The sequence below is a fragment of the Jaculus jaculus genome, chromosome 23, assembly GCF_020740685.1.
Source record: "Jaculus jaculus isolate mJacJac1 chromosome 23, mJacJac1.mat.Y.cur, whole genome shotgun sequence".
In the NCBI taxonomy this organism is placed as follows: domain Eukaryota; kingdom Metazoa; phylum Chordata; class Mammalia; order Rodentia; family Dipodidae; genus Jaculus; species Jaculus jaculus.
The window spans coordinates 5,993,635-6,021,186 of record NC_059124.1 but is presented as its reverse complement, the minus strand read 5'-3'; the positions used below and the strand labels follow the sequence as shown (position 1 = coordinate 6,021,186).

The 27,552-nt window shown below is 55.6% G+C and overlaps 1 protein-coding gene across 2 annotated transcripts in view; it reads left to right on the top strand.

Annotated features, from left to right (window-relative positions):
- The window catches only part of Tspan11 (tetraspanin 11), a 53,169-nt gene extending 35,036 nt beyond the window's left edge, over positions 1-18,133 (top strand). Inside the window, exons 4-8 of one of the 2 annotated variants that reach the window (XM_045139659.1) lie at positions 3,842-3,916; positions 4,613-4,717; positions 7,809-7,967; positions 8,272-8,358; positions 15,567-18,133. In XM_045139659.1, the coding sequence (XP_044995594.1) occupies positions 3,842-3,916; positions 4,613-4,717; positions 7,809-7,967; positions 8,272-8,358; positions 15,567-15,626 (486 nt within the window). In that variant the 3' untranslated portion in view covers positions 15,627-18,133. Of the gene's footprint in view, positions 1-3,841; positions 3,917-4,612; positions 4,718-7,808; positions 7,968-8,271; positions 8,359-9,741; positions 9,955-15,566 lie in introns of those variants that run through there. The other variant, XM_045139658.1, reaches the window with a different exon arrangement.
- The last annotated feature ends 9,419 nt before the right edge of the window (positions 18,134-27,552 follow it).

The following is a 27,552-nucleotide window of genomic DNA, read 5'->3' as shown; positions in this document are numbered from 1 at the left end:
TTAGGTCAAAGTGAACAACTTTATGTTGCAGACGCACCCTTTGAGGTAGGCAGAGTTCTGTGCTGTGGTCTCTGGTTTCTGGCCTCTCCAAGGTGGATGAACACTTCTCAGGTCTTCCTTTGGTACCTCCCCTGGTACCTGCGTGCACATATGCACATCAGGTTCCGGCACGAGCCTGGGATCCTGAGGGGATTAGGAGTCCAGTTTCCTCAACATCGGCATCACTGACATTTTGAGTACTGACATTTTGGCTGAATCACTCTGTGCGATGGGGACTGTCCTGTGCCTCTCAGATGACAGAAGCAGCCTGGATATGCCTTTTGACAGCTCCTAGTACCCTGTCCCTCAGTTGGGAGGAAAAAATAACATCTCCAGACATCGTCAGGCAGCCTCTGCAGGCAAAACTGTGCTGAGCTGAGAGAACATCTGAGCAAACTGAAAAGAGGTAGCCAGTGTGCTATCCTCTGGACTTGAGGGACAGTACGTGGGTACCCCTGGCCCAGAGCTGCCTGCCTCTAGCCCACACCAGCAGTCTGGGGTCCTGTCACTCAGTATGAGGTGCCTCTCCCCTGACACACCAGGGCTCACACCAGTATACATCCGGGCAGTCTGCAGTGGGGGGGGGAGGAGGCAGAGAGGCTGGCAGTGCCACGTAGCAGAGAAACTGCTGCCCTCACTGCATAGCCAGGCAGGGGAGAGTAACTTGGAGTCATCGGGAAAGACAACTATGTCAAGGAGGAACTTCAGTGGGGTCCCTGAGGAAGGTTGAGGTGGTGGAGGACCCCCTAAGCGGTCCAGGGCAGCCACGCCCTCTGTCCGATGGGTCCAGCAGCTCTGGGAGGATCTCGAGCTGGTCTAAGCTGACCGCTGCTGCTGCTGCTGGAGCTCTGAGAAGTACAAACTCAGTGGGGAGGCAGCTGATACCCACGGGGTCACCACAGACAGCCCCAAAGCTTACTTCCTACCTACAACGACCGGGCCATCCATCCTGTCCAGCGCCTCAGCTGGAGAACGTTTTGTTCTGACTTACAACTAACACACAGTGGGGTCCGCGCAGTGAAGCCCCAGCGAATGGGATGCACACCCCCCCCTCATGGCACCCCACCCTGCCGTTCCCCCTACATCCTCAGCCAAGGGGTGGCCAGGGGGATCTGAGCCTGGAGGAAGGACCGACAGACCTTGGACATGCAAGCTGGGCGGCGGGGGTGGGGGGGTCCTTTCACAGAACAGCCTGGGACAGGGAAGGAAGAATGACCAGGGATCTTTTCTGTCCCCTCAACTTCGGGCTGATGCCATCATTCAGAGGCTAGCAACCTTCCCTTGTCCCCAGTGGCGGCCAGCTACAGGGCTGGGAGAAGAGAGGATACCGTGTGTGTGTGTGTTTGGGGGAAAGCGGGGATCATTCACCTCAAAGTAACTTTACTCAGGCTCTTTCCTTAGGCCTGGAAAGAAAGTTTCTTTCCTATACAGCAGGGGGCCATCAACATTGGCTCGTGGATGATGGAGGAGAGAAAGGCAAAGAAAAAAAAAAACAGATCAAAATAGAAGAGGGACTAGACGGAAAGAAGTAGAGATTCAGCAGAAGAGGGCGGGGAAAGGGAAGACAGAAGAAAGCAACGGGAAAGAATGATGATCAAAATACATTACGGGGCTGGAGAGATGGCCCAGTGGTTAAGGCACTTGCCTGCAAAACCTGACAACCTGAGATTGGTTCCCCAGGACCCACGTAAAACCAGATGCACAAAACAGCACACGCATCTGGAGTTCATTTACAGTGGCTGGAGGCTCTGGCACACCCATTCTCTCTCTGTCGCTCTCTGTCTCCCTCTGTTTCCAAATAAATAAATAAAATGTTTAAAAGTTATTTTAAAAACTACATTATGGCCGGGGGTGGTGGCGCATGCCTTTAATCCCAGCACTCGGAAGGCAGAGGTGGGAGGATCGCCATGAGTTCAAGTCCACCCTGAAACTACATAGTGAATTCCAGGTCAGCCTGGGCTAGAGTGAGACCCTACCTCAAAAAAAATAAAATAAAATAAAAATTAACGTTGAGGGCTGGAGAGATGGCTTAGCAGTTAAGGTGCTTGCCTGTGAAGTCTAACGACCCACGTTCGACTCTCCAGATCCCGCGTAAGCCAGACGCACAAAGGCGAGGCAAGCGCAATGTTCCACGTGACCTGTAGGTGGCGCAAGCATCTGGAGTTTGATTGCAGTGGCTGAGGCCCTGGTGTGCCAAGTCTCTCTCTCTCAAAAAAAAAAAAAAAAAAGTTCACTAAAAGAGAACACATTTTTCTCAAGATCTGCCCATGCAGGGCCCCACTGAGTTGCCCCAGCAAAGCCTGCAGACCCATGGAACAGCCCTGTCCCCAGCCCATTCTCCTGCAGGCCCTTCTAGCTGCCTTCTCTTGCCTGTCTGCCCTTCCCTGGTGTGAGAGTGTCACCCACAGCTGCCTCCCTCCCCTGAGTCCTGCTGGCCCAGGGTGGCCAGGTGTGGGCTCTAGGGTGAGGGGACATGAAGTGGTCCTCCTCCATCTTTCTAACTCTACTCCATGCCTTTTGGCTGTCTGTGACCTTATCCCCTCCCCCCCCCATCCCATCCCCTCCCAGCCCACGTGGCCCTGACATATTGGGGGGTCTCTAAGAGTGCTTCAGGGGTGAGCAGACCCAGAAGTGACATAGCCAGGTGAGAACTAGGAGGCGTGTGCCCAGCCAGACAGTCCCAGCGCACGGCCAGCCCTGTGGAGGTGTGATTCCTGTGTCCCCCATAAACTTGGGCGTTCTGAAGGCTAGGTTCCCAGCTGATGGAAATTTGGGAATTAACGCCTCCTGGAGGCAGTGTTATTGTTGGGGGCGGGCTTATGGGTGTTATAGCCAGCTCCCCCTTGCCAGTGTTTGGCACACTCCCCGATTGCTGTTGTCCACCTGATGTTGGCCAGGGAGTGATGTCCACCCTCTGCTCATGCCATCGTTTTCCCCTGCCATCGTGGAGCTTCTCTTAGAGCCTGTAAGCCAAAATAAGCCTCTTTTTCCCACAAGCTGCTCTTGGTCAGGTGATTTCTGCCAGCCATGCGAACCTGACTGCTTGCGGCGACAGCCCCTGAGAAACCTCTAGGGAGGCCAGTTATGGCCGAGCAGCTACGAACACGGGGCAGAGCCGCGAAGGACGGGAAGCAAGCTCTGAGGCTGGAAGACTGGCTCTCAACGCACCTTCCACGGACCCCCAACCTTTGCCTTTCCCGAGCCCGGACTGCCCCCACCTCCCGGCTACGTGGGAACTCTCCACTCTCTGAACACAAATGCTCTGCACTTCCTGAAGGCCCCAGGCTGGACCGGTGCTCTTCCCTGCTCAGAATGCCTTTCCTTCCTTCTTTCCTTTCCCTTCCTTCTTTCCCTACCTAAAATCTGCCTCCATGTCCTCAGAAGGACATGTCAGGTACCGCTGCCTCCAGGAAGCCTGCCCAGACTGCCCATCCCAAGGCTCACCTGGGGTAGCGAGCGGCGCTGCTGCCCACACAGCCTTGAAATTAGTTGCTCACCCATACCCTAGTCAGTAACGCTTTCCCATCACGCCTGGCAGCTGGCATCCAGTAGGTACTCACTCAGCACTCGGTAGCTGGCTGGATTAGCGGGGTGCCTGCCTGCAGACCAGTGGGCGCATGGGGGATTTGGTGGTGGCAGCCAGCAGAGGCTTCCACGCCAGGAGTGTGGCTGATGAGAGGAGTGAGTGGGGGGTCGGTGGAGGGGTCGGTGGGGGTGGGGTCCCCGTGGGGATCTCTGCCATGCCTCTGTCGCAGGACGGCGCCCCTCCCTCGTGGTGACCGTGCCGTCCCCTTGCTCCTAGTACTTCTGCCTGCTGCTGGTCATCTTCCTCGTTGAGCTGGTCACAGGAGCCCTGGCGCACGCGTACTACCAGAACGTAAGTGAAAGTGGCCCGCCTCGGCTGCCCTCTTGGGGGTTCTGAGAGTCGCAGTGAGGCCTGCTGCCGAGGTGGCGGGGGACAGACATTCACATAGGGTGGTCCTGCCTCCCAAACAGGGGGATCCTCTGCACACCTGCACCCCGGCTTCTTGCCCCAGACCTAGAAGTTCTCTACTCCATCGGCTGTTGTTACCCCTGGGTGCCACATGGGGCCTACGCACGTGGGAAGCGGGCTAGGAGATTTCCAGAGGAGGCGCGGTCATTCTTGTCCCTTCCAAAGGTCCCAGGACAAGAGATCTATCTACTTGCCTAAGCTAGGCAAGGAGAAAGGCTTCAAAGGGTCAAATAAAGACTGCCCCAGGGTCTGCCTCCCCGGAGCGTATAGGACCAGGAGAACCTGTCTCCTCCCATGCTGGTAGCCTCTAAATCTGGGGCTTGAAGGCAGCAGCAGATGACGCCAGCCTGGTAGACAGAACGACCCAACCGCACAGGTGGTCTGAGTCCTGCGTCTGCACGTTCCAACGATTATCCATCTTTTGAACTTCGCCTCGTGATCAAAGTTCAAACCTGTGCCAATCTGAAAGTGGCCTTGGCCACGGGGCAGCACTGCCCGCCCCAGCCCACCCTTACCCTGGTCTCAGCATGGTCCCCGCAACAGTCCCCTGCTGACCCCTCTCCACGTTCCCGTCTTCAGCTGAGCGACGAGCTAAAACAGTACCTGAACGACACCTTGACCAAGAGCTACGGGCAGCCCAGGGCCCAGGAGATCACGGCCTCGGTGGACCGGCTACAGCAGGACGTAAGGCGCTGTGCACGGGCATGGGTTCGAATCCTCCTCCCGCCTCTTCCTGTCTGTGTGACCCCTGCCCGCCAGGCAAGCTTCCGTTGACACATCCCTAACATGTGCTCCATGGGCCGGCGAGCAGGAGGGGTGATCGCCTCTAGATGTGCACCCCGTTAGCATCGCAGAAAGTGCTCTGGGAACCCCGGCTCCTCCCCTTTGCCCCTTTCTGTCTGATGACCATGCCCTCCGGGCCTCAGCCCTGCTTTCTTCCAGTCTGGGGCCCCCTGGGACAGGAAGCTGATCCCCCCGGCTCTTCTCTGAAGGTTGAGACGCAACACATATCTGAGATGGCCCTCGCAGCCCTGGGCAGCCTGGGCTGCATGTGGTTCGTCACACTTTAGTGCAAAAAAAAAAAAAAAAAAAAAAACAGCTTCTCCCTCACACTAGCCAATACAAGTGCACAGTAACCACACAGGACTCCCGGCCACCAATGAGATAGCACAGATACAAGCCTGTCTTTTCCAGAACGTTCTACCAGACCATCCCATGACAGCCCCATGATGAAAAATTCGAGCCGGGCGTGGCAGCACGCCCCATTAATCCCAGCACTCGGGAGGCAGAGATAGGAGGATCGCCGTGAGTTCGAGGCCACCCTGAGACTCCATAGTGAATGCCAGGTCAGCCTGGGCTAGAGTGAGACCCTACCTCGAAAGAAAATTGGTGCCCTTCCTCTATGTCTGCAGTCCACTTTGCCCTGGGCCCAGACCTAGGTCCTGGATCCAGAAACATCGAGAGATCGAGGCGATGGGCCCTAGATCTTCCGGGCGTCCTAGTTCAGTAGGGAGTCCTCGCTGGATCCCCAACACTCAGGCTCAGCTCTCCCCACTCAGCATGGAGGGAGTGCCCAAGGACACGTGTGTGTTCACACGTATATGCCAACACGCAGCCATGCCCGGCAAGCCCTAGCCCAGGTGCCAGGACGGGGCGACCCACACCGGTGGTCACCCTGTTGGAAACTTAATGCGCTTGCTGAGCCCCTGGGCCTGAGGAACTGTGGGAGACAAAACAGCGGGTCAGGATCCCCAACTTGGGTTTGGGAGCCAGATACATAGCAGGTGACACAAGCTAGTGATGGTGGGACACCACAAGGCAGATAGCAAGGGAGGTAAAGCTCGAAGTGGTGGTCGGGGGGGGGGGATCTGGCCGAGGTGGGCTGTGGCATCAGCGGTTCTCGGTGGGGACACGCATGTGTAAAAAAGCTGCTGCTGCCAGACACACGCCCAGACAGAGCACCTGCTAACATTCACGTGCAAAGGACTAAAGCCCGAGGCAGTGGTGGCTTAGAGCCAGGGCCCCGTCGGAGCACTCCCATGGGGCCCCCCTGCATGTAAATGGCGCGTGTGCCCACAGACCACCCCTCACAGAGCGAGGATGGGGACAGTCGTTTGTCGTCAACTTCTGGCGCGGTACCGGTGCTTTCGGAGCACTGGGCACCAAGTCCTCACGCTGCGGGTAACTTCTGTCCCCATCCAACAGCAGCAGCGCAAGGACGTCAACGCGCACACACCCGCACGCACGCACGCACACACGCACGCACGCACTGCATGACCGCGTGTGACTCCCAGCGCACACACACACACACGCACGCACGCACGCACTGCATGACCGCGTGTGACTCCCAGCGCACACACACGCACGCACGCATGCACGCACTGCATGACCGCGTGTGACTCCCAGCGCACACACACACGGGTGCCTGCTCTGCGTGGACCGCTGTGGTGTGGGGACCCCTGTGTGCATGTTGCTTGTAATGCTGTGTATACCCTGTGTGCAGTGTTACACTGTACGTGAGCTCTGGGCACTCTTATAGTGTGTGTGTGGGTGGGTGGGTGTTTCATGTGCCCATACATGGTGCCCACGCTCTCTGCGCGCCATTGCTTTCTGCCTGAAGTCCCAGGGTCCCCGTTCAACCTTGTAGGGTCTCTCCTGGCCCGGACTAAAGAGTTTCCTCTACCTTCCCTGTGCCTGCCACTCTCTCCTACGAACAGGACAGTACGTGGGCTGGAGAGGTGGCTTAGCGGTTAAGCGCTGGCCTGTGAAGCCTAAGGACCCCGGTTCGAGGCTCGATTCCCCAGGACCCACGTTAGCCAGATGCACAAGGGGGCGCACGCGTCTGGAGTTCCTTTGCAGTGGCATGCCCATTCTCTATCTATCTATCTGCCTCTTTCTCTCTGGGTCCATCACTCTCAAATAAATAAATTTTTTAAAAAGGACAGTATGTAAAGGTGGGACCCACAAGTTACATGCATGTGTTGAAGCTCCGGCCCCAGCCTCACTCCTGGCCCCTAACGTTTGAAGAAAATGTCCCTGCACCCCGCACTACACGCAAGAGACAGCTGTGTGCTGTGTCGTGCCTCCTGGCCCGTGCAGAAGCTCAGGATCTCAGTTGCCCTGACTCACGGGCGAAATAAGCGACCAGCGTCTGCTGGTTGAGTCGCCCCGAATCTAGGCTGGCACTCCTGGCTCCCAAGTAGGACAGGGCAACGGAGGGGGCACGGCAGTTATAGTCTGTGCGCACATCAGCCTCTGGGACTGACGTTGGCCTGCCCGTGCCAGCCATTGGCTCTGGGAGGCTCTTCACAGCGCTGTGAGCCTGGGCTTCGAAGCTTGAAAGCCCATGTGGAGACCCCGGAGCTTCTGGCAAGCCTGGGGCCCCTCTCCCCAGGTTCGGCCTGGGAATGACCGGGACATCTCCCCCCGGTGCTTTTCCCCCTTGCCCTGCGCCCTGGACCTGCCACCCAGTGGTACCCAACCTCACTATCTTGGAACCCCGCGCCCCCCCCACCCCGACACACACATCTGTCTGCCTCCACGTCACAGACCCTCCTGGCCCTGGGATACCGGACACGACCTCCTCACAGGACCGGGTGGCGACAGCAGCGTCTTGTAGAGGGAGGACCCTGTCCTGTTGTGGGGAGAACACGGGCGGAGGAGGTTAAAAAGCCTGAATAACTTGCCCTGCGGTTCTGCGCTGGGGAGACGGCAGCCCCTCCCCCCACCACACCCACGCAGCTCCTCTCTGCCCACCCTCCCTCTCCCCCCTCAGTTCAAGTGCTGTGGCAGCAACAGCTCTGCAGACTGGCAGCTCAGTGCCTACATCTCATCCCGGGAGGCCCAGGGCCGCCAGGTGCCCGACAGCTGCTGCAAGACGGTGGTGACGCTCTGTGGCCAGCGGGCCCACCCTTCCAATATCTACAAGGTGGAGGTGAGCATGAGCGTTGAGCTGTCTTGGGGTGGGGGCGACACCCCCCCCCCACCAAGAGAGACCAGATCAGTAGCCGGGGAACACAAGAGCTGGGGCCACAAAGATCTGAGGCGCAGATGCTCCCGGAAGCTGTGGATGCCAAGATCTATTCCCTGTAGGCCTCAAGATGCCGGGGGAGGGGGCAATTCTAAGGCTGACCCATGCCCTGACATGCCGCAGCGGGCATGAAGTGTGACAACCACCTCCCCCCGCCCCCAGCCTGCTGGGCCAAGGCGTGAGTAACCAACCCATTGTTGCCTTACAGGGGGGCTGCTTGGCCAAGCTGGAACAGTTCCTGGCTGACCACCTGCAGCTCATGGGGGCAGTGGGCATCGGGGTGGCCTGCCTGCAGGTGAGTAGAGAGCAGAGGAGACGGGGCCATGCGGACACGCTCCAAAAACCTCTCTTTCCCACCTTGGCTAAGATCTCAGACATCTATCTGGGGAAGAGTAACGGGGCCCCTTGACCCAAGTGTGCCATCCCTCCCTTCCTGCCCCTCTTCCCTCCTCATCCCTCCCCTTCCCTCTGCAACCAAGGATGAACTACATGGCCAGTCCCTTTCCCCCAGAGAGTCTTATTTTTTTTTAATTTTTTGTTTATTTCTATTTATTGATTTGAAAAGGACAGACAGAGAGAGAAAGTAGGCGCACCAGGGCCTCCAGCCACTGTAAACGAACTCCAGACACATGCGCCCCCTTGTGCATCTGGCTAACATGGGTCCTGGGGAAATCGAGCCTCAAACCAGGGTCCTTAGGTTTCACAGGCAAACGCTTAACCACTAAGCCATCTCTCCGGCCCTTTTTTTGTTTGTTTGCTTAAGATTTTTTGAGATAGGCTCTCACTCTAGCCCAGGCTGACCTAGAATTCAGTATGGAGTCTCAGGGTGGCCTCGAACACACGGCGATCCTCCTCCCTCCAAGTGCTGGGATTAAAGGCGTGCGCCAGCACGCCCAGCTTCCCCAGAGAGTCTTGAACAACCTGAACTCGGAAGGATCAGGGGGCCTGGGGAGGAGTCCGTGTGTGGGGTCAGGAATGCGGCGCGTGTCTGGTGTGCACAGCCTGCCGGGGATGTGAGCGTGCAGAGCCACGTGCACGTGCCTGGGCCTGCCTGGTCTGGGTCGTGTGCATGCGCCTTCCCACGTGCCACGTGTGTGTGTGTGTGTGCCAGCTTCCCCGTGGGTTTATCCACTTCCCTGCCCTCCCTCCCCATCCCCAGCTTCCACCCAGGAAATAGCATCAGTCCCACTGTTTGCTGCAGTCAAGAGGCCAAGGACAGGAGCCAGTGGGGAGCCCTGGGGGACTGGGCAGACCCGGTCCCGCGTCTCTCTGAAGCAGGGGCTGTGTGGTGGTGTGTGCCGGGCAGGAGCGTGGCAACGCGTGAGCCGGCCCGTGCCCTTCCCCTCCCACGCCACTCCAGGGCCGGGAGGGTCGGGAGCCTGGCTCAACTCTCATGGGACTTTGAGCAACTTGCTTTCCCCGTCTTTCATCTTTCTCGTTTGCAAAATGAAGCTCGTTTCCCCCAAGCTCAGGCAAGCTAAATAAGAGCACAGCACCCCCCCTGCCTTGCCCCGCCCCCCCCCACACACACACAGAGGCCTGTCCAGGTCGCTGGGAGCTGGCTTTGTTCCCGTTCTCCGTGGCTCTCAGAGCATTTTCAGACATTTCCTCCCAGCATGGGGGGACACTCTCCCACCTCCAATGCCAGGTGGGCGAATGTCCCCCCAACACTTCCCAGATCCGAAAATTGAGACCTACAGAAGCAAAATTGCTAGCCCGCACTGGCTGCCTGCGCTCTTGGCTCTCCCAAACCTTCTACCCCTGCACAGCAGTTTGAAGAAGCAGAATGAAGCGGGGCGCTGATGCCATCTGGCTTGGGGAGACTCCCAGCGTGGGGTGGGGTCTCTCTAGACCAATGTGCCCCTCCCTCCCACGTAGTCCTTGGAGGGCCTTGGAGGGGGCAAAAGTGTCCCCAGCCTTTCAGGGAAGAGCCATACAGGTTCTGCCACCTACGTAGCTGGGTGACGTCTGGCCAGTTATGTCACCTCTGGGCCTCAGCGACTTACTCATAAAGTGACACTGAGATTCCAACAGTGGTTGGTCACTCGAATTCCTAACATGCAAATCCCGAGGCTCGGGCAAGCCGACCACACGTGCTCCATCAGTGATGCCCGTCGCTTTTATTACTGCTACATGGGCGTAACCTCTCCCTGAAAATCCCCAGATTTCCTTGTCCTGAGCTGTGTGCTCCCCACATGCCAGGCACCTCCCCTCTACAGTGGCCAGGGAGCCCCAGAGCCCCTTTGACATTTCTCAAGACCAGCCTTCTGTAGCCTGTGCTGAACACATGGGATCCACTATCAAAACCAGGCACAGGATGCCCTTGACTCCCGTTCCTGGCTCCCCCAAAGTACCTGAAAACCCAATACACTGGGCATTAAGCAGACCACCTGATGGGGACACTCACCAGGCCTTCTCCACCTCTGTCCATTGCTTCCTGGCCTTTATCTGCTAAGGCTCTAGGCAAAGATAGTGACCTTGACGCAGGTCACCATGAATGCCTAGAGCCCAAGGTCACAGTGCTGCTAACCTTAAGTCTAATATCAAGGGGTCCTGGTTGTGGGCAGGCCCACGACACCTCTTACCACTACAGCAAACCCTCTGTGGTCCCCGGGGTCTCCAAGGGCCTCCAAGAAGAAGTGTCACCTGGTCACGGCTACGCATCCACTCCTTGCCAAATTTTCCTCCTCCCGAGCCAGGCATGAAGTGGCCAAGCCTCGGCTAGAGTGCCCTCTGCTGGCAAAAGCTAGGCGCTACACTTCCCGGTTCTCCAGGTCAGCCGGAGCCTGGAGAAAGGACCCCAAACCATGGTTCTTTCCCGAGGAAAGGAGGCTTTCTCCCAGCCGGAGAAGAGACCAAGCACTTCCCTTAAAAAAAAAGTTTAGAAACACTCAAGGTTCACAATGTCATCCCAGGATAGTTTCCATGTGTCCCAGTTCCCTGGGAACTGGAGTCAGGGTGGAGTTGGACATATAATACCTCTTGCTACGGGACCTCAGGGAGGCCACATTCCCTCTGAGGCCCTATTTTCTTTGTCCATGGAATAATGACACTGGATAATGTTAAACCTTTTATTATTACTATTATTTTGTTTATTTTTTCTTAATTTATTTGAGAGCGACAGACAGAGAGAGAAAGAGGCAGAGAGAGAGAGAGAGAGACTGGGCGCACCTCCAGCCACTGCAAATGAGCTCCAGATGTGTGCGCCCCCTTGTGCATCTGGCTAACGTGGGTCCTGGGGAATGGAGCCTCGAACCAGGATCCTTAGGCTTCACAGGCAAGCGCTTAACCGCTAAGCCATCTCTCCAGCCCCAATGCTAAACCTTTTTAAAAATGGCGGCATCAACAGAGCCCTGTCTGTGAACCACACAGGGCCAAGCTGTCTGGAATGACGCAGCAGCCCTCACAGATGGCTCTGACTCGGTGGCTGCAAGGTCGGGTGGAGGTCAGGATGGGGCTGTCAGGGCTGCTAACAGGAGGAATCTCTTCCACCCCAGAGGGTGCCCATGGGTACACCCTTGCTCCTCTGAGCCGGGCCTGGGAGAATCATCATAGCTTCACTTTGCCTCTCCACATACTGTGGGCCATGTGAGACCTGAAGAACCATCAGGGCCCGAGCTCCCCCACATCACAGTCCCCCTAGACCTGAATGGGTCTCACCAACTCTGGTCCAGGATTATCCCTACAACCCTGGCACCAGGCCTCAATTCCCCACCCAGGTTGTTAAGGAGTATTTAAAAAATATATTTTTTTATTTGTGATAGAGAAGGAGAGAGAGAGAGAGAGAGGAGAGAGAATGGGCATACCAGGGCTTCCAGCCACTTCAAAAGAACTCCAGATGCATGTGCCACCTTGTGCATCTGGCTTATGTGGGTCCTGGGGAATCGAACCCGGGTCCTCAGGCTTCACAGGCAAGTGCCTTAACTGGTAAGCCATCTCTCCAGCCCTCAGGAGTATTTTAAAGTCTTCATAGCAATCAGATTTGCATGGGTGGAAAACTTCTGGGCTATCTTATTCACATACATGTGAGAACACCAAACCCAGAAATAAAAAGTCACTGGCTACTGGGCACACAGCCCCTGTGGCAATGCCAGCCAGGGCCCCTACTTCCAATGCTCTTTACCAGCCCCCTTCTTGTGGGTGGACTGTGGAGGCACTCCACTCTGGAATAACTTTAGAAGGTGATTTCTAGACTATTCTAGCCGAGAAACTTTGAAAAGGTTATGGTAGCTCAGCCGTCTTTTTCCTACTGCCCTCCTCACATGTAGAGGAGTTGCCTCCCCCTCAGGGAACATGAGGAGGTTCTGGGCCTCTGAGTCAGCTTTGGGGAAGGGCCTGCTTTGTGAGCTCAGTGGGCAAGGCATTGGGGGGGGGGTTAGTTTTCATTGCAGGAAGAAGGTCAGTACTCAGGCCATTCCCCGTCGTCCTAACCCTGCACCAGCCCGAGCCCTGGACTTGCAGGAGAAAATACCAGAGATTCTGGTTATCCCTGAGGTCTGGACGACTTCCTAGAAGAGGTGATGGGAGCCGAGCGTGGTGGCGCACGCCTTTAATCCCCGTCCTTGGGAGGCAGAGGTGGGAGAATCACTGAGTTTGAGGCCACCCGGAGACTACGTAGTGAATTCCAGGTCAGCCTGGGCTAAAGTGACACCCTACCTCAGGAAAAAAAAAAAAAAAAAAGGTGATGGGTACTAAGCCCTGAAGGGGTTTGATAGGAAGTGGGGTGTGTGGGGTGAGGGGGGACAGAACTGGAAAGCCCTAGGTGGCTGGCAGGGAAAAGGAGTCTGAACCTTAGGGCCCTGTGGTGGCTGGCTTTGCTCAAGTGTGGGTGGGACCAAATATTGAGTTGCAGGTTCCTGTCACCCTGACTTTGGAAGAATCTCACCAGGGAAGGCTGTGCACCAGTGAACACACTGGGGTTTCCCTACTGATGGGAGGAAATTTGAAGTTCAGAGGTGCTATCACTGCCCCCAAGGCCTCATAGCCCATTGGCACTGCAGCCCAAACAGAGCCACCCTCACGTTGCACATTATAGAGTATACATGTGTCTCAGAATTTAAAAAAAAAAAAAAAAAAAGCAGGCACGACAACTGAGATGGGTCATTTGGGAGTGACCTCCTGGACCCTCCAACACACACACACACACACACACACACACACACACACACACACACATACAAAACCCAAACCATCCCTCCATGTTCTCCAAGGGCCATAAGATGCTGAGAGAACCATGGCCTCCCTGTTAAAAATGTCCCACGTGGGGCTGGAGAGATGGCTTAGCAGTTAAGCCATTTGCCTGCAAAGCCTAAGGACCCATGTTCCAGTCTCCAGATCCCACATAAACCAGACGCACAAAGGTGAGGCAAGCGCAAGGTTGCACATGCCCACTAGGTGGTGCAAGCGAGTGGAGTTCGACTGCAGTGGCCGAGGCCCTGGCACACCAATTCTCTCTCTCTCTAAAAATTAAAAAAAAATAAATTAATTAATTTAAAAAAATAAAGTCCCACATGTGGCCAAGTGCTCTGCCCAGGCTGCTCCCAGAGGAGAGTCACGGGCCGTGCAAGCAGGGTAGGGAGCTGGATGCCTGGCCTAAGCTCTGTGGTGTTTAGCTCCTGCCAAGAGCTTGTCCTGCGTTGGCTCCTTTTGCCAGCGCTGATTTCTCTGTCTCAAGGGAGATGCAGGCGCTCCCTAGGAGCTGGCAGGCTGCAGTCCTCATGTGCACACGTTGATGCCAGCACGCTTTATCCTAATGCAGGACCCGGGATGGGCAGTGTGTGCACGTGGGCGTGCACGGACACACGTACCTGTGCACTCGTCAGTGACTGCGTCTCTAAGCCCTCTGCGTGATGCGGGGTGCGGGGATGGGCGGGCTCATATGTCTGTGTGCATGACACGCCGTGTTGCTGACAGCATTAGCCCGTACCCTTGGAACACGCATGTCATATAAAGCATGCGTGTTGGGGAGTTCACGCTTCCAGGACACCCTCGAGTCAGCGGCTGTCTGAGGTGAGTCCACCAGTCCCCCAGGGCTCGCCTACCTGCTCCGTGAATGTACACCAGGAAGCCTTGGATAACCACCACGAGGTGGGGCAGGATGCCTCGCCACCCCAGGGTGCGTGGCTGAGAGCGGGTGGGGCGACATAACCTCTTTAGCCGCCTTCGGACTTGTGAGTCTGAGACCTGGAGGTGGATCGGCAATGGTCTCAGCATCGAGGCTAAAGTCGAAAGCAGCGTCCGCAACCTCTGCTGTCCATCCTGCTGGGCCCAGGGCACTGGCTGGGGAGGGGCTGAGCTGGTGTCTGGACCGGAAGTTGCCTCAAGTCATGTCTATCTTCAGTGGCCTGCGCCCTTCTGGTCAGAGCCCCGAGCCCATCTAGGCGTGCCCTGCCAAGGTCAGGTTCCAGAAGTCAGGAGGTCAGGCATGGTTCCTAAACATAGGGAAGTCGGGGCTGGAGAGACGGCTTAGTGGTTAAGGAGCATGCCCGTGAAGTCTAAGGACCCAGGTTCGATTCTCCAGGTCCCGCGTAAGCCAGATGCACATGGTGGCGCGTGCATCTGGAGTTTGTTTGCAGTGGCTGGAGTCCTTGGTGCACCCATTTTGTCTCTCTCTGTCTCTCTCTCTCTCTCATCTCTAATAAGTAAATAAATTTTTTTAATCTTTTAAAAATTAAAAAACATAGGGAAGCCTACCTCCACCCCTGTGCCAGGTGACAACCGTTGAGCTGCTTGGCACACAGTCCCCTTCCCATCGTGACTTGGCACCTGTCAGTCATTGTCAGGATCGTGACGTCATAGGGCTCTTTTGGTCTGATGGGCCCCATCCCCTCAAACTCAGGATGTCTTTGGGGGGAGGGAAGGAAATGAAGGCAGTAGCAGGAGGAAGCGGGAAGGGGGTTCTGAAATGCAAAGGGAAGAATCAAGGTCCTGTATTTTGAGAAATGGGGAACCATGGGGTCCAGAGCTATGGCTCCCGGGTTAAAAGCACACGCTGCCGGGCGTGGTGGCGCACGCTTTCAATCCCAGCACTCGGGAGGCAGAGGTAGGAGGATCGCCATGACTTCGAGGCCACCCTGAGACTACATAGTGAATTCCAGGATACACTTCCATACGTATATACATGCTTCCTCCCCACCCCCTAAAAAAAGAAAGAAAGGGGAACTTTAAGCCCCAGGTGAGAAGTGATGTTCCCAGACGGGGTTCTGTGACCGCTTCCTGATCAGCATGACGGGATGCGGGCAGGCCGGACCCCGGGGTCCCGTCTAACCAGAGCTCCCGTGACTCGAGCCCATTCTCGTGTGAAAGATCACGTTCTTGGGAAAGTAGCTCTGCAAGCTTGGTTTCCCATGCACAGCAGCATCTCCAGGGATCCTACGAGCGAGCCCCAGACTTCCCAAGCGGGCAGAGTTCAAGTCCTCCAGCGTGTGCGGCCCGTTCCGGGCACCCGGAGAGCAGCCTGTGGCATCTCAGGCATCTGCTGTCTCTGCTCTCTCCTCCTGGCAGATCTGCGGGATGGTTCTCACCTGCTGCTTGCACCGGAGGCTCCAGCTGCAGGTTTATTAATGGCCAACCCTGGACCCTGACTGCCTCCCAAGGGCCCGGCACACACATCCTGTCTGCGCGGCCTTACAGAGACAGCCCCTGCCCGGCCAGGACCACGGAGTCCCCTCCCCTCGCCCACCAAGCGCCTCAACCGTGGCACCCGCTCTGCCCACCCAGGCAGGGTCCTCGACCCACTTCTTCATTTCCAAGAACCCATGCACTTCCAGAATCCTGGGCAGGGATGGACCTGCCAGGACACAGACAGACAGAGCCCCTCACCAGGCATGGGGCGCTGTGGACTGGCCTCTCTGCATCCTTTCAGCACCAGAACCTGGAGCCACAGGCTGGCACTTGGGGTCCCCGCACTAGCTTGGCCTGTGAGTCCCCTTGGCATGGGACGGCCCCCCGGCTGTCTGTCTGCTCTGGGAGAGGCATCGCTGTGGGCAGGTAGGGTAAGCCCCCCTCGCCCAACCCAGCTGGCCCTTGGATCTGCCAACTGCCCATACGTTGTCCCCTGGGAAGGAAGGCCCAGGCCCTGGGGAGACCTGAAGCCGGGGTGGGGCCAGGACTGGCAGGATGTGGTGCAGAGGAGCGGGCTGTACCATGGAAAGAGCTCTGCCCACGTCTCCTGGAATAAGATAGCCCCAGCCTCCAGCCAAGCACCGGAAGGGCTTCCCGTTCCCAGGCATGCTGGGGAACGGTGAGGTATGGAAGCCCTCCCCAGTGATCCAAACCACAGCCCTGCACATGGGAAGTGCTATGGATGAAAGGTAGCTCGGGGTGCTCAGTCTGAACCCTCTCTCTGCCTGGGGCGCCCTACCCCTGGCCGTGGGGTCACCTCTGTGTTCCTTGCTCTGCCTTCTTCTCCTGCACCCCAGAGAAGACACCCCCTTTCCTTGGCCTTCTCAAGTCCCTGAAGCTTGGAACGCAAGAATCCCCCCATGGCCGGCTTCAGTCTTTCTCAGGTCCTGCACATCTCCCCACAGTGGCGACCCTCGGCTCCCACACAGAGCAGTGACCAAGGCAAAGAGATACCACACCTCGCCTCCTACTGACCCGGCTCTCAGTGTGAACAGGCACTGACCACCGCCGCCCACACACACACGCAGGTGGCCTATGGGGCAGGGGGCACGCTGGCTACTGTCCACAACATAGCCCTGAAACTCCATTCTCAGAGCAGGAAGTAGCCACGTGGACGCAGGGGACACCAGCCCCTTAGGACAGATGGCCTCCTCCACTCTGGAATTCTCCGGAGGCGACTCAGAGCCTGGCCTGGCTTATGCCGTTTGCCTGAAGGGCTCTGGGGTGGCCCCTGTGAATTGACTGAACAGAAGGCATTCCCCTAGGAAACCCAGACTGAACTATGGCCAAAACAAAGTCCCAGACAGCAACCGTCTTAGCTGCCCTTCAACTTCCTGGAAGTCAGATGGGTGCCCAAAGAGTGGCTGTGGTCACCACACTTGGAGAAGGACAGTTTGAGGAAGAAAGGGTGCAGGGGTACCAGTGACTCCTTCCTGCTGAGGTGCCACAGCAGGACTAGGAGGAAGCTGAGAGACGCTGTGGTCTTACGTGTCCCTTCTTAGTTCTCAGGAAGATGGGGACTGAGGTGATAAGGATGGTCTGATGTATTTGCCCCAATCCCCACTGGAGGTGACATTCGCTGTGGTTTCTGTCCTGGGCACCGTCCATCCCAGACAGCCACGAGAGGACGGTGGTGGGTCACAGCTGCTGAGGGAACAGAAAGCACAGCGTCTTTAGGAAATGCGTCTTGTGACGGCCTGGGACCCAAGATGAGGCTAGCGGATAGGAAAGCGCACAGTAGGTCCGGTTCGGTTCGGTCCTCGATCTGTTGGGTGTGTGTCTGTCAGACCCACACCAGCATGGGTCCTACCGTCCCTAGTGGGACACAAGCCCCTGCTTGGAGGCTGCTCTCGCTGTAGCGTCTTCATGGGTCCCTGAGCGAAGACTTAGCCATCCCCAAGACCTCAAGCTCCCCCATGGGACCCGATGCCAGCCTGAGCTCCTTGGAGAGACAGAAGGACATGTACTGGGTGGGCACAAGGCACCCTGGGGACCAAGAAGGAGCATGAGGATCCCTGAACTCAGGGCTCCTCGGGCCAGCACAGCCTCGACAGGCGCACACAGCAGCCTTCCTCTAAGCGCACAGAGGAAGACGCACGTCCCAACGTCCTCAAGGAGCAAGTTCTGGGAGTAGGAGAACGAATTTCTGCCCTCATGTGTCCCCTCCCCCCCTTTCCAACAGCGTACCCCACTCCCAGAGGACTCAGTCATGGCTTTGGATTACCCACTGAGGGCCCCTGTGTTACCTTGAATATATTCTCTCACAGTGACCCTAGTGGACAGTGCCACATCACCTATTCCACAGGTGAGGAAACTGAGGTTCAGTCAAGTTGGACACCCACTGCCCAGTCAGAAGTGACAGCTTACCATCATGGTCCCAGCCAAATGATCGCCAGGAAGGCTTAGCTAGGAACCCCTTCCCCAGCCTCCACATTCCTCCACTTCTATGTCCTTTCTTTTCTTTTTTTTTTTTTTTTTTTTGGTTTTTCGAGGTAGGGTCTCACTCTAGCCCAGGCTGACCTGGAATTCACTATGGAGTCTCAGGGTGGCCTCGAACTCATGGCGATCCTCCTACCTCTGCCTCCCAGAGTGCTGGGGTTAAAGGCGTGCGCCACCACGCCCGGCTCTCCTGCGCTTGTATAAGAAGCTCGGAGGTTGGCATTAGGAACAAAGTGGAGGAGGGGAGAATTGCCCCGACTAAACAGAACCACGCATCATGTGAGGTGACAGCGGCCTTGTGCATTCACAACCAGGGCCAGGGTCTTGGCCTATTTCAAACTGACCCACAAAGAAGCTGAGGTCGGAGCCCCAGGCGCCATGAAGGTCAGGAGAGGTGGCATTCACTCCCATAGCCCCCCTGCTTAGGGAGTGCCCGGGGCTGGCGATGCTGACCCGCCCCTCTTACGAGACCTGTCTCTGCCTTCTCTCCTTCCTCCCCTCTTCCTTGTGCTGAGAAAACTGCCCTTCGGAGCTCAAGGGTGGACGCAGCTTCTGTCCTAGAAGTTCATCCTTCGTGTGGTCATAGGGCGTCAGAGTGTCCAGTGTGACACTGGTGTACACAGGACACAGCCAGTACGGTGCGACCCCAGGACCCCGAGAACCCACTTTGACGAACCTCCTGCTCTGGGCCGCTTTCAAGGTGTGGGGTCAGGGGCGTCACCTGGATCAGCCGGCCTCCTGGTGCTGAGCCGGGGAGGGAAAGACAGGAAAATGACAGCGACATGTCCAAGGTGCTGGTCAGCAGAACTGGACGTCAGTAGCCAACAGTCACATAGAGCCACAGCTGTGGCTGCAGCGCAGGGGCGTGGGGTGGAGCGGGCACCGTTGCCACTCTTCCCTTGGTACCACCCCCAAGAATCAAAGCACCCCGCAGGCTCCTTGGCGTAGTTCCACTTGCAGCAGCCCGAGTGGGTCCCCGCTTGGTCCACAGGGAGATGAAATGAAGGGGCCACTGTTACCACTGCCCTGACGGGGTCATGACCTTGGCCGGGCTAACTAGGGGAGCCTGGTCCCCTCTGGAAAGGGAACCCGTGAAACTCCACAGCCTGACCTCCCTCCGGATGCCTTGAGAAAACTCTGCGGCCACCTCACGGCTCCCGAATGGTCCAGGCGATTGCCTGCAAAGCCAAAGGACTCAGGTCTGATTCCCCAGGACCCGCTTAAGTGAGGACTTCCAGCACTGCCCTCAGCCCTGGACTCCACACTTCCCATGCCCCCCACCCCTACTGTTATGCCCCATTTCACACCCCCCCCCATGCAAGTTCCACCAGTAACTCCAGGACGGCCGGTGACGGCTGGCCTCCTGCCATCGGCTGGAACCATGGATGTGGGTCACCGGATGTTCCAGAAACACAGAAGTTGCCTCACCTACTGTTGTTAATGAAACTCCAGATATACACTCAGCCCTGCCCTTCACTGACTTCCGGGTAAGCCCAGGGCCACGTGCCAGTAGACGTGACATAGTAATAAAGGACTTGTATCGAGGAAGACCTGCTGATATTTTCTTTTTTAATAATATTTTGGTTTTAGCTGGCTGTGGCGGCTCACGCCTTTAATCCCAGCACTTGGGAGGCAGAGGTAGGAGGATCGCCGTGAGTTCAAGGCCACCCTGAGACTCCATAGTGAATTCCAGGTCAGCCTGGGCTAGAGTGAGACCCTACCTCAAAAGGCCAAAATTGTGTGTGTGTGTGTGTGTGTGTGTGTGTGTGTGTGTGTGTGTGTGTGTTTATTTACTAGAGAGAGAGAAAGAATGGACACACCAGGGCCTCTAGCCACTGCAAACAAACTCCAAACGCATGTGCCTCCATGCGCATCTGGCTTATGTGGGTCCTGGGGACTTGAACCTGAGTCCTTAGGCTTCGCAGCCAAGTGCCTTAACCTCTAAGCCATCTCTCCAGCCCACTGATGCCGTCTTTGGAAGGAGATTCTGGGCCCACCAACCCATGCCAGGAGAGAACTCACCCCTCGTTCACCGACTCTCCCCATGTATTCGTCTGCAGGGACCTCTGCTGCTCACAAGTGTCACCAGCTGTGACAGTAAGCCTCGTTGAAACGTGTTTGAGGAGGAAGGCCCTGTGCTTGGCTGTAAGAAACCCAGACCACGGTAAGAGGGCAGGGCAGCGGCCTCCTCAGGCTGGCACCTGGCCCTAGACGGGCTCAGTTCAGCCTCTCTGGTAGGATTTCTCCAGCTCACACCAGCCAATTTGTCCTTATCCCAAACCCAAGAGTTGGAGGCTGTGTGGCCCTACAGCCCTGAGTGTTTAACGTGCCGGGCATGTAATCCCAGCACTTCAAAGGTTCAGACAGGAGAATTACTGAGTTTGAAGCCACCCTGGACCACTTGATGAGAACCAGGTCAGCTTCGGCTGCAGTATGAGACCGTCTCAAGAAAGAAACAAGGGCTGGGGAGATGGCTCAGTGGTTAAGGCGATTGCCTGCAAAGCCAAAGGACTCGGGTCTGATTCCCCAGGACCCACTGAAGCCAGATGCACAAGGTGGCGTATGAGTCTGGAGTCAGCTTGCAGTGGCTAGAGATCCTGGCATGCTTATTCTCGCTCGTTCTCTCTTCCATCCCTCTTTGTCTCTCTCAAATAAATAAAGAAAAAAATTTAAGAAGAATCAAAACAACAAGAAAGAAGCCGGGCGTGGTGGTGCACGCCTTTAACCCCAGCGCTCAGGAGGTAGAGGTGGAAGGATTACCGTGAGTTCAAGGCCACCCTGAGACTGCATAGTGAATTCCAGGTCATCCTGAGCTAGAGTGAGACCCTACCTCAAGGGGAAAAGAAGGAGGAGGAGGAGGAGGAGGAGGAGGAGCAGCAGCAGCAGCAGCAGCAGCAAACAAACATGAATGCTTGCTAAGGGCACCAGCTTGCATTGAGCAGTTAAAAGAAAATAGATACTGGGAAGATGGCTCAGCACTTAAAGGCACTTACTTGCAAAGCCTGCTGGCCAAGGTTCAATTCCCAAGTGGCCCAAGTGTCTGGCATAGCAGCGAGAGACCCTGACACGTGTAAATGTATTTTCAGTAGCTGCTGCTTCTTGTCTGACGTAAGTTATGGTCTCTTTAAATTCACCATTCTCTCTGCAACTTCTACTTGGTGGCGTACAATGGACCCCAAGATGGAGGACTGGAGGCCCTAAAAGCCAAGCCACTGACCGCTGTGTACTCGAAAGGGGCCTGGCCACTTGCTGTGTGAGCAGAGTGGCCCACCTGATGAAGTCCCCCCTGTGGGCATCCATCTTACAATGGGGGGGGGGCGGTGGTCTCCAGGAATTTAAAGTTCATTTATTCAAAAGACACTCACAGCAGAGACGTTTGCCGCTTGGGTGTTCAACACGGAATGGCCCTAGTATACAGTGTTTTCATAGCTCTCTGACCCGCTGGACTGACAAGTCTATGCACGTGTGTGTGTGTGTGTGTGTGTGTGTGATGCTCAGGGCAGGACGGGCTCCACTCCACACTCTTCCATGATATAAGCAGTTGGTGACTTGCTGTCTATGCTCTTGGTGGCTTGTGACTGCTATCGACAACCCCGGCAGCTAGCAAGGGTCTTATCAGGGGAGCAGTGAGGGCCAGGGTGACGCCACGGCCTCTCCTATGTGACGGCAGGCTGACCTGTCAGATGCCACGACTTCCCAGCAAATGCCAATGCGTACCCATGGCAGTCCCCCGGCGGCGTGGGGGGGGGCTGGGCTGTCGTGGCTGAAACCAAGGTTTCGTTCCTTTCTACGGCGGCTAACAAGCTGTGATGGGGAGGGCTGCGCGGAGGCCAAAGCCCCAGTCTCTTCCTAACAGAAAGCTCCCACTGCCTTTCCCTCTGCCTCTGCATCTGACGGGAACCCGGACAATGGCTTGAGCAGGCAGGAGGCAAGACCCCTGGGCTCACGCTTCAGAGGCGCGAGAGAGCTCCTTGTCACTATAGCCAGTGTATCGCTTTTCTCATCACTGTGACTGAACCCTTGGCAGGAATGATGTAAAGGAGGAGAGGTTTGGTTGTGCTCATGGTCTCGGAGGGATTTCAGACTACTGAACAGGGCAGGCGTGTCAGAGTGGCTCTGGCCATGACAGTGGGAACAATAGCATCTCCTTTTTAAATTTATTTATTTGAGAGTGACAAACAGAGAGAGAGAGAGAGAGAGAGAGGGAGAGTGGGTGCGCCATGGCCTCCAGCCACTGCAAACGAACTCCAGACGCATGCGCCCCCTTGTGCATCTGGCTAACGTGGGTCCTGGGGAACCGAGCCTCGAACCGGGGTCCTTAGGCTTCACAGGCAAGTGCTTAACCACTAAGCCATCTCTCCAGCCCAGCATCTTATTCACGTTGTGGTGGACTAAGAAGCAGAGAGCTCAGGGCCGCATGAGGCAGGTATGACCTCCAACGGCCCGCCCCTAATGAACTACAGCCTACTAACTGAAGGCCCCTCAGCCCTCAAAATAGCACCAAGCATTCAATACATGAGCGGGAAAGGGGCCGTCAAATTTCAGATTGAGGGCTGGAGAGATGGCTTGGCGGTTAAAGGCTCTGAGAAGCCTAAGGACCCAGGTTCAATGCTCCAGGTACCACATAAGCCAGATGCACATGGTGGCGGATGTGCTGGTGTTTGCAGTGGCTAGAGGCCCTGATGTATCCATTCTCTCTCTCTCTCTCTCTCTCTCTCTCTCTCTCTCTGTCTCTAATAAATAAAAATAAATCTTTAAAAAAATTCAGATTCGGGCTGGAGGGATGGCTTAGCACTTAAGGCATTTGTCTGCAAAGCCAAAGGACCCAGGTTCAATTCCCCAGGACCCATGTTAGCCAGATGCACAAGAGGGCACACACAACTGGAGTTCATTTGCAGTGGCTGGAGTCCTGGCGCACCCATTCTCTCTCTCTCTCTCTCTGTCAAATAAATAAATAACAAAATATTAAGAAAAAATTCAGATTCAAACCATGGCACCCAGATACAGCAGATGTTTAACGTCCCCTTGACACAAGTGACTGTTATTTGTTTGTGGGTTGTTTTGGGGTTTTGTTTTTGCAGTGCTTGGGATGAAATACAGGGCTCCCACATACTAAGCAAGAATACTACCATGGAGGGCTGGAGATATGGCTTAGCAGTTAAAGAGCTTGCCTGCAAAGCCTAAAGACCCATGTTCGACTCTCCAGATCCCACGTAGCCAGACATGCAAAGGTGAGGCAAGTGCAAAGTCGCACATGCCCACTAGATGGTGTAAGCATCTGAACTTTGATGGCAGTGGCTGAGATCCTGGTGTGCCAATTCTCTCTCTCTCCAATAAAATAAAAATTTAAAATTAAAAAAAAAACCACTACTACCATGGAGCCATATTCTCTTTTTTAATGTGTGAGAACAAGACAGAGAGAGAGAGAGAGACAGGGAGGGAGGGAGGGAGGCCGCATGGTTCAGGGCTAGTCTGGACAGTGTTCCCGAGCTCTGTAGCCAGAGAAAATAATATCTAGGCAACAGATGCTATGCACAGGACCCAGCAACAGAGCACTGCATGCCCTTCCCCGACCAGACCACCTCTCAGCTCTGCCCAGGACTCCCGCAGAACCTCGCCCATGCCTCAGGCTCACCCCAGGGGGCTCTCAGCTCTCTGTGGGCCTCTGAGGCACAAGAGGGCGGTTCTGGGGGGGGCGGCGGGCAGATGCAGGCAGCAGCTGCCCAGCAGGCCTGGGGAATGTCGCTACTCTTGCTGTTAGCTTAAGGAGACAATGGTTGGTCCTTTCTCATGGCTGTCATTAAACTCTGCAAAACCAACACGGCTCGATCGATAACTTCCCAATCGAGCTGCACGCTTTGAGCAGGGGCGAGTGCAATGCCAATATCTTTGTGTCCCAAACGACACTTATTTAATCTGACTTCCCTTTTTACCTCTGTGGGTTATTGAGCGATAGCAGAGCTAGCCTGGGCACAGCTGCCCACCAAGCTCCATCTGACAGCTCACTCCCCTAGATACGCCCACACCCCATCCTCATTTGTGTCCCTGGCTTTCTGTCTGAGCGATGCTTTTCCTCGGGGTCCTGCCTTTAGTTTCAGGGCCTAGCACCTCCACTGGAACCAGCTGGATGCCTTTAATTTGACTTTTAGTGCCCGACAGTCATTGTATCATCCATAGGTTTCATGATGGCATTTTGTTTTGTTTTTGTTTTTTCTTTTTATTTTTAAATTGTTTGTTTTGATTTAAGAGCAACAGCGAGAGAGAGAGAGAGAGAGAATGGGCGCGCCAGGGCCTCCAGTCACTGCAAAGGAACTCCAGACGCGTGCGCCCCCTTGTGCATCTGGCTTACGTGGGTCCTGGGAAATTGAGCCTTGAACCGGGGTCCTTCGGCTTCACAAGCAAGCACTTAACTGCTAAGCCACCTTTCCAGCCCCTGTTTTTGTTTTTTCTAGGTAGGATCTCACTTTAGCCCAGGCTGACCTGGAATTCACTGTATTCTCAGGGTGGCCCCGAACTCATGGCGATCCTCCTTCCTCTGCCTCCCGAGTGCTGGGATTAAAGGTGTGCGTCACCACGCCTGGCTCATAATGGCATTTCTTATAGCATATACTTTGATCACACCTCTCATTACCCTCTCTTGTGCCCTCTTCCCAAATAGTTCACTGATTTCATGAAAATCTAGCCGGGTGTGGTGGCACATGCCTGTAATCCCAGCACTAGGGAGGCAGAGGTAGGAGGATCGCCATGAGTTCTAGGCCACTCTGAGATTACCTGGCGAATTCCAGGTCAGCCTGGGCAGAGTGAGACCCTACCTTGAAAAACCAAAAAAAAAAAAAAAAAAAAAATCTAGGAGCTAGAAAGATGGCTTAGCAGTTAAGAGGCTTGCCTGCAAAGCCAAAAGACCCAGGTTCAATTCCCCAGTACCCACATAAAGCCAGATGCACAAGGGGACGCATGCATCTGCAGTTCATTTGCAGTGGCTAGATGCCCTGGCGTGCCTGTTCTCTCTCTCTCTCTCTGTCTCTCTCAAAATGGATAAAGTAAAAAGAAAATCTAGTTTTTTCATATAAGAAAAAGATAAGTGATCTTTGTCTGAGTCTGGCTTATTTTGCTTAACATGATCATCTCAACTTCCACTCATTTTCATGCAAATGACATGATTGCATATTTCCTTGGGCTGAATAAAATTCCATGGTGCATACGTTCTTTCATTTCATCCTCAGGGCGTCCATACCGGCCAGTCTCTAATCTGTGGGTCAAATCAAGGCAAGCTCAGGGGACCAGCGCCTTCCAATGCCCAGACCCTCCCTCTCGCTGTCCCCTAACCCATCTCTAACGGCAACATTCCGACATGCGGACAGCCAAGGGGACGTCTTGAGTCAGGAGGAGCCTGAGTGTCTGTGGGAGCATCTTGCAAGCCGCGCAGCAGATGTTCGGGGAACTTAGGTCACGTCTCCCAAGCTTCTGCCAGGATGGACCTGCATGTGACGGCGAAGCCTCAATGCCAGCTAGTCTGGGTTTAGGATCCCCTTGGAAACACACTTCCGTGAGGACATTTCCAGGAAGGTTTGACTGAGGATTGAAGACCCAACTTGAATGTGGGCTGCACGATTCCACGGGCTGGTGTTCCGGACCAGATAAAGAGGAGGATGAAAGGGGTAACAGAGATCTTCTTGTTGCCTAGGAAAAGCATCCAACCCAAAGCTCATGGGAGGAAGGGTATGTCAGCTTATAGGGTTTTTTTGTTTGTTGTTGTTGTTTGTTTGTGTTTTTTGGGGGGGATTTCAAGGTAGGGTCTCACTCTAGCCCAGGCTGACCTGGAATTCACTATGGAGTCTCAGGGTGGCCACGAACTCACAGCGATCCTCCTACCTCTGCCTCCTGAGTGCTGGGATTAAAGATGTGTGCCACCACGCCCGGCAGCTTACAGTTTCAAAGGGGGGGGGGGCTTCTCATCACAGCAGAGAAATCACAGCAGAGCAGAGGCTGGACACCACGTCGTGCCCCATCAACGTGGAGGCAGCAGTAAGAGTGAGCTAGATCCTCACACCTGGTGGACTGGAATAATAAACCTCAAGGCCCTTCCACAGTGACACACGACCCCCGCCCCCAACTCCAGCAAGGCATCTACCACTTGGGGAAGTAAATCTGAGGCTTAATCACAAATACACGAGGCTTTAGAAGATGAGTCACTTTCAGGAGGCAGTCTCTGTGAACAGCTCAGTTTATTTGTCAAGGAAGTGGGTTTATAAGCAGTGGAAAGCAGGAAGAGGGTCCTAAGGGGACGGGTGGGCCCAAAGGCTGCTGGCCGCTGCCTATGGACGTTCATTCCAGCACACAGGGAGAGAGGTGGGTGATTTACATAGTGGCCGGGAGAGGGTCCCAGGAGGATGGGCTGTGTGAAGGCTGCTGGCTGACAGGCAGTTTCCAAGGGTCACAGGGCTATGGGCAAAGCCTAAGTTCAGGTGTGCCGGGCTTGGAGAGGGAGTGGCCTCCTGTAGCCTGGGGTTCTTTAGCTGTGCCTGGCAGCTCAGGCCCGTCTCTTGAAGTCTCCAGCCTGTGCCCGGCAGTGCCCGAGCCCCAACCACTGGTGCAAATGATTAGTGGTTAAGTCTTTCCATCCAGGCTGTCATGCTGGTTAAATGGCAAGCACGCTTCTCCTCCAGAAGATCTAAGCAGACCCCCAATGCACGGCCTCTCTCCCGCAGGTCAATCTCTCTCTCACCAAACCCCGGTTTGATGCTGGATCTTCCTGGGGTCACCCTGTCCCCCGGGACCATGCTCCACGTTGCAGCCAGGCATCTTGTTGAAGGCTGAGGCTGAACGTGTCACACTCAAGGCTCAGACCCCAGTGGATCTCATGGCCCTCAGTTACGACCTGGTTCACCAGGATAGGTTCTGGGAGGAATGGCTGTCCTTCTAGACACCCTCCGCTACCATCTTGAGATTTACCCCCTTGTACCCTTGGCCACGCTGGTTTTTCCCTTCCTAGCCTTAGCCTGGGTCAATCCCTGCCCTCCATGACCCCCAAGACCGTGAGAATACTGTTACCAGCACTAAGAGGCAATAGCATGTCCTCTCCTGTGGTCCACTAGATCGCTGGCCGTATGGTGTCATGGGCCACTTGTGCTGGGTACAAGTTTTTATCCCCTGGGTCTGCAAGAGACTGGACATCTTGTCTATGCCACCACCAATCTGGCCCCAGATGGGTGGCTAGAGTCTTCAGTGGATGCCAGGCCTATTTGGAAGAGCCCAGGCCTCTGCGTGGTAACTGGAGCCCATCATTTAGAAGAAAACAACTGTCTCATTCTAGTCCAGCCAAACGCCTGCCTGGCGTGGCTCAGCTCACTTGACAAAAGTGCTAACGAGGGCTCGAGAGATGGCTTAGTGGTTAAGGCGCTTAGCCTGCAAAGTCTGAAGAGCCAAG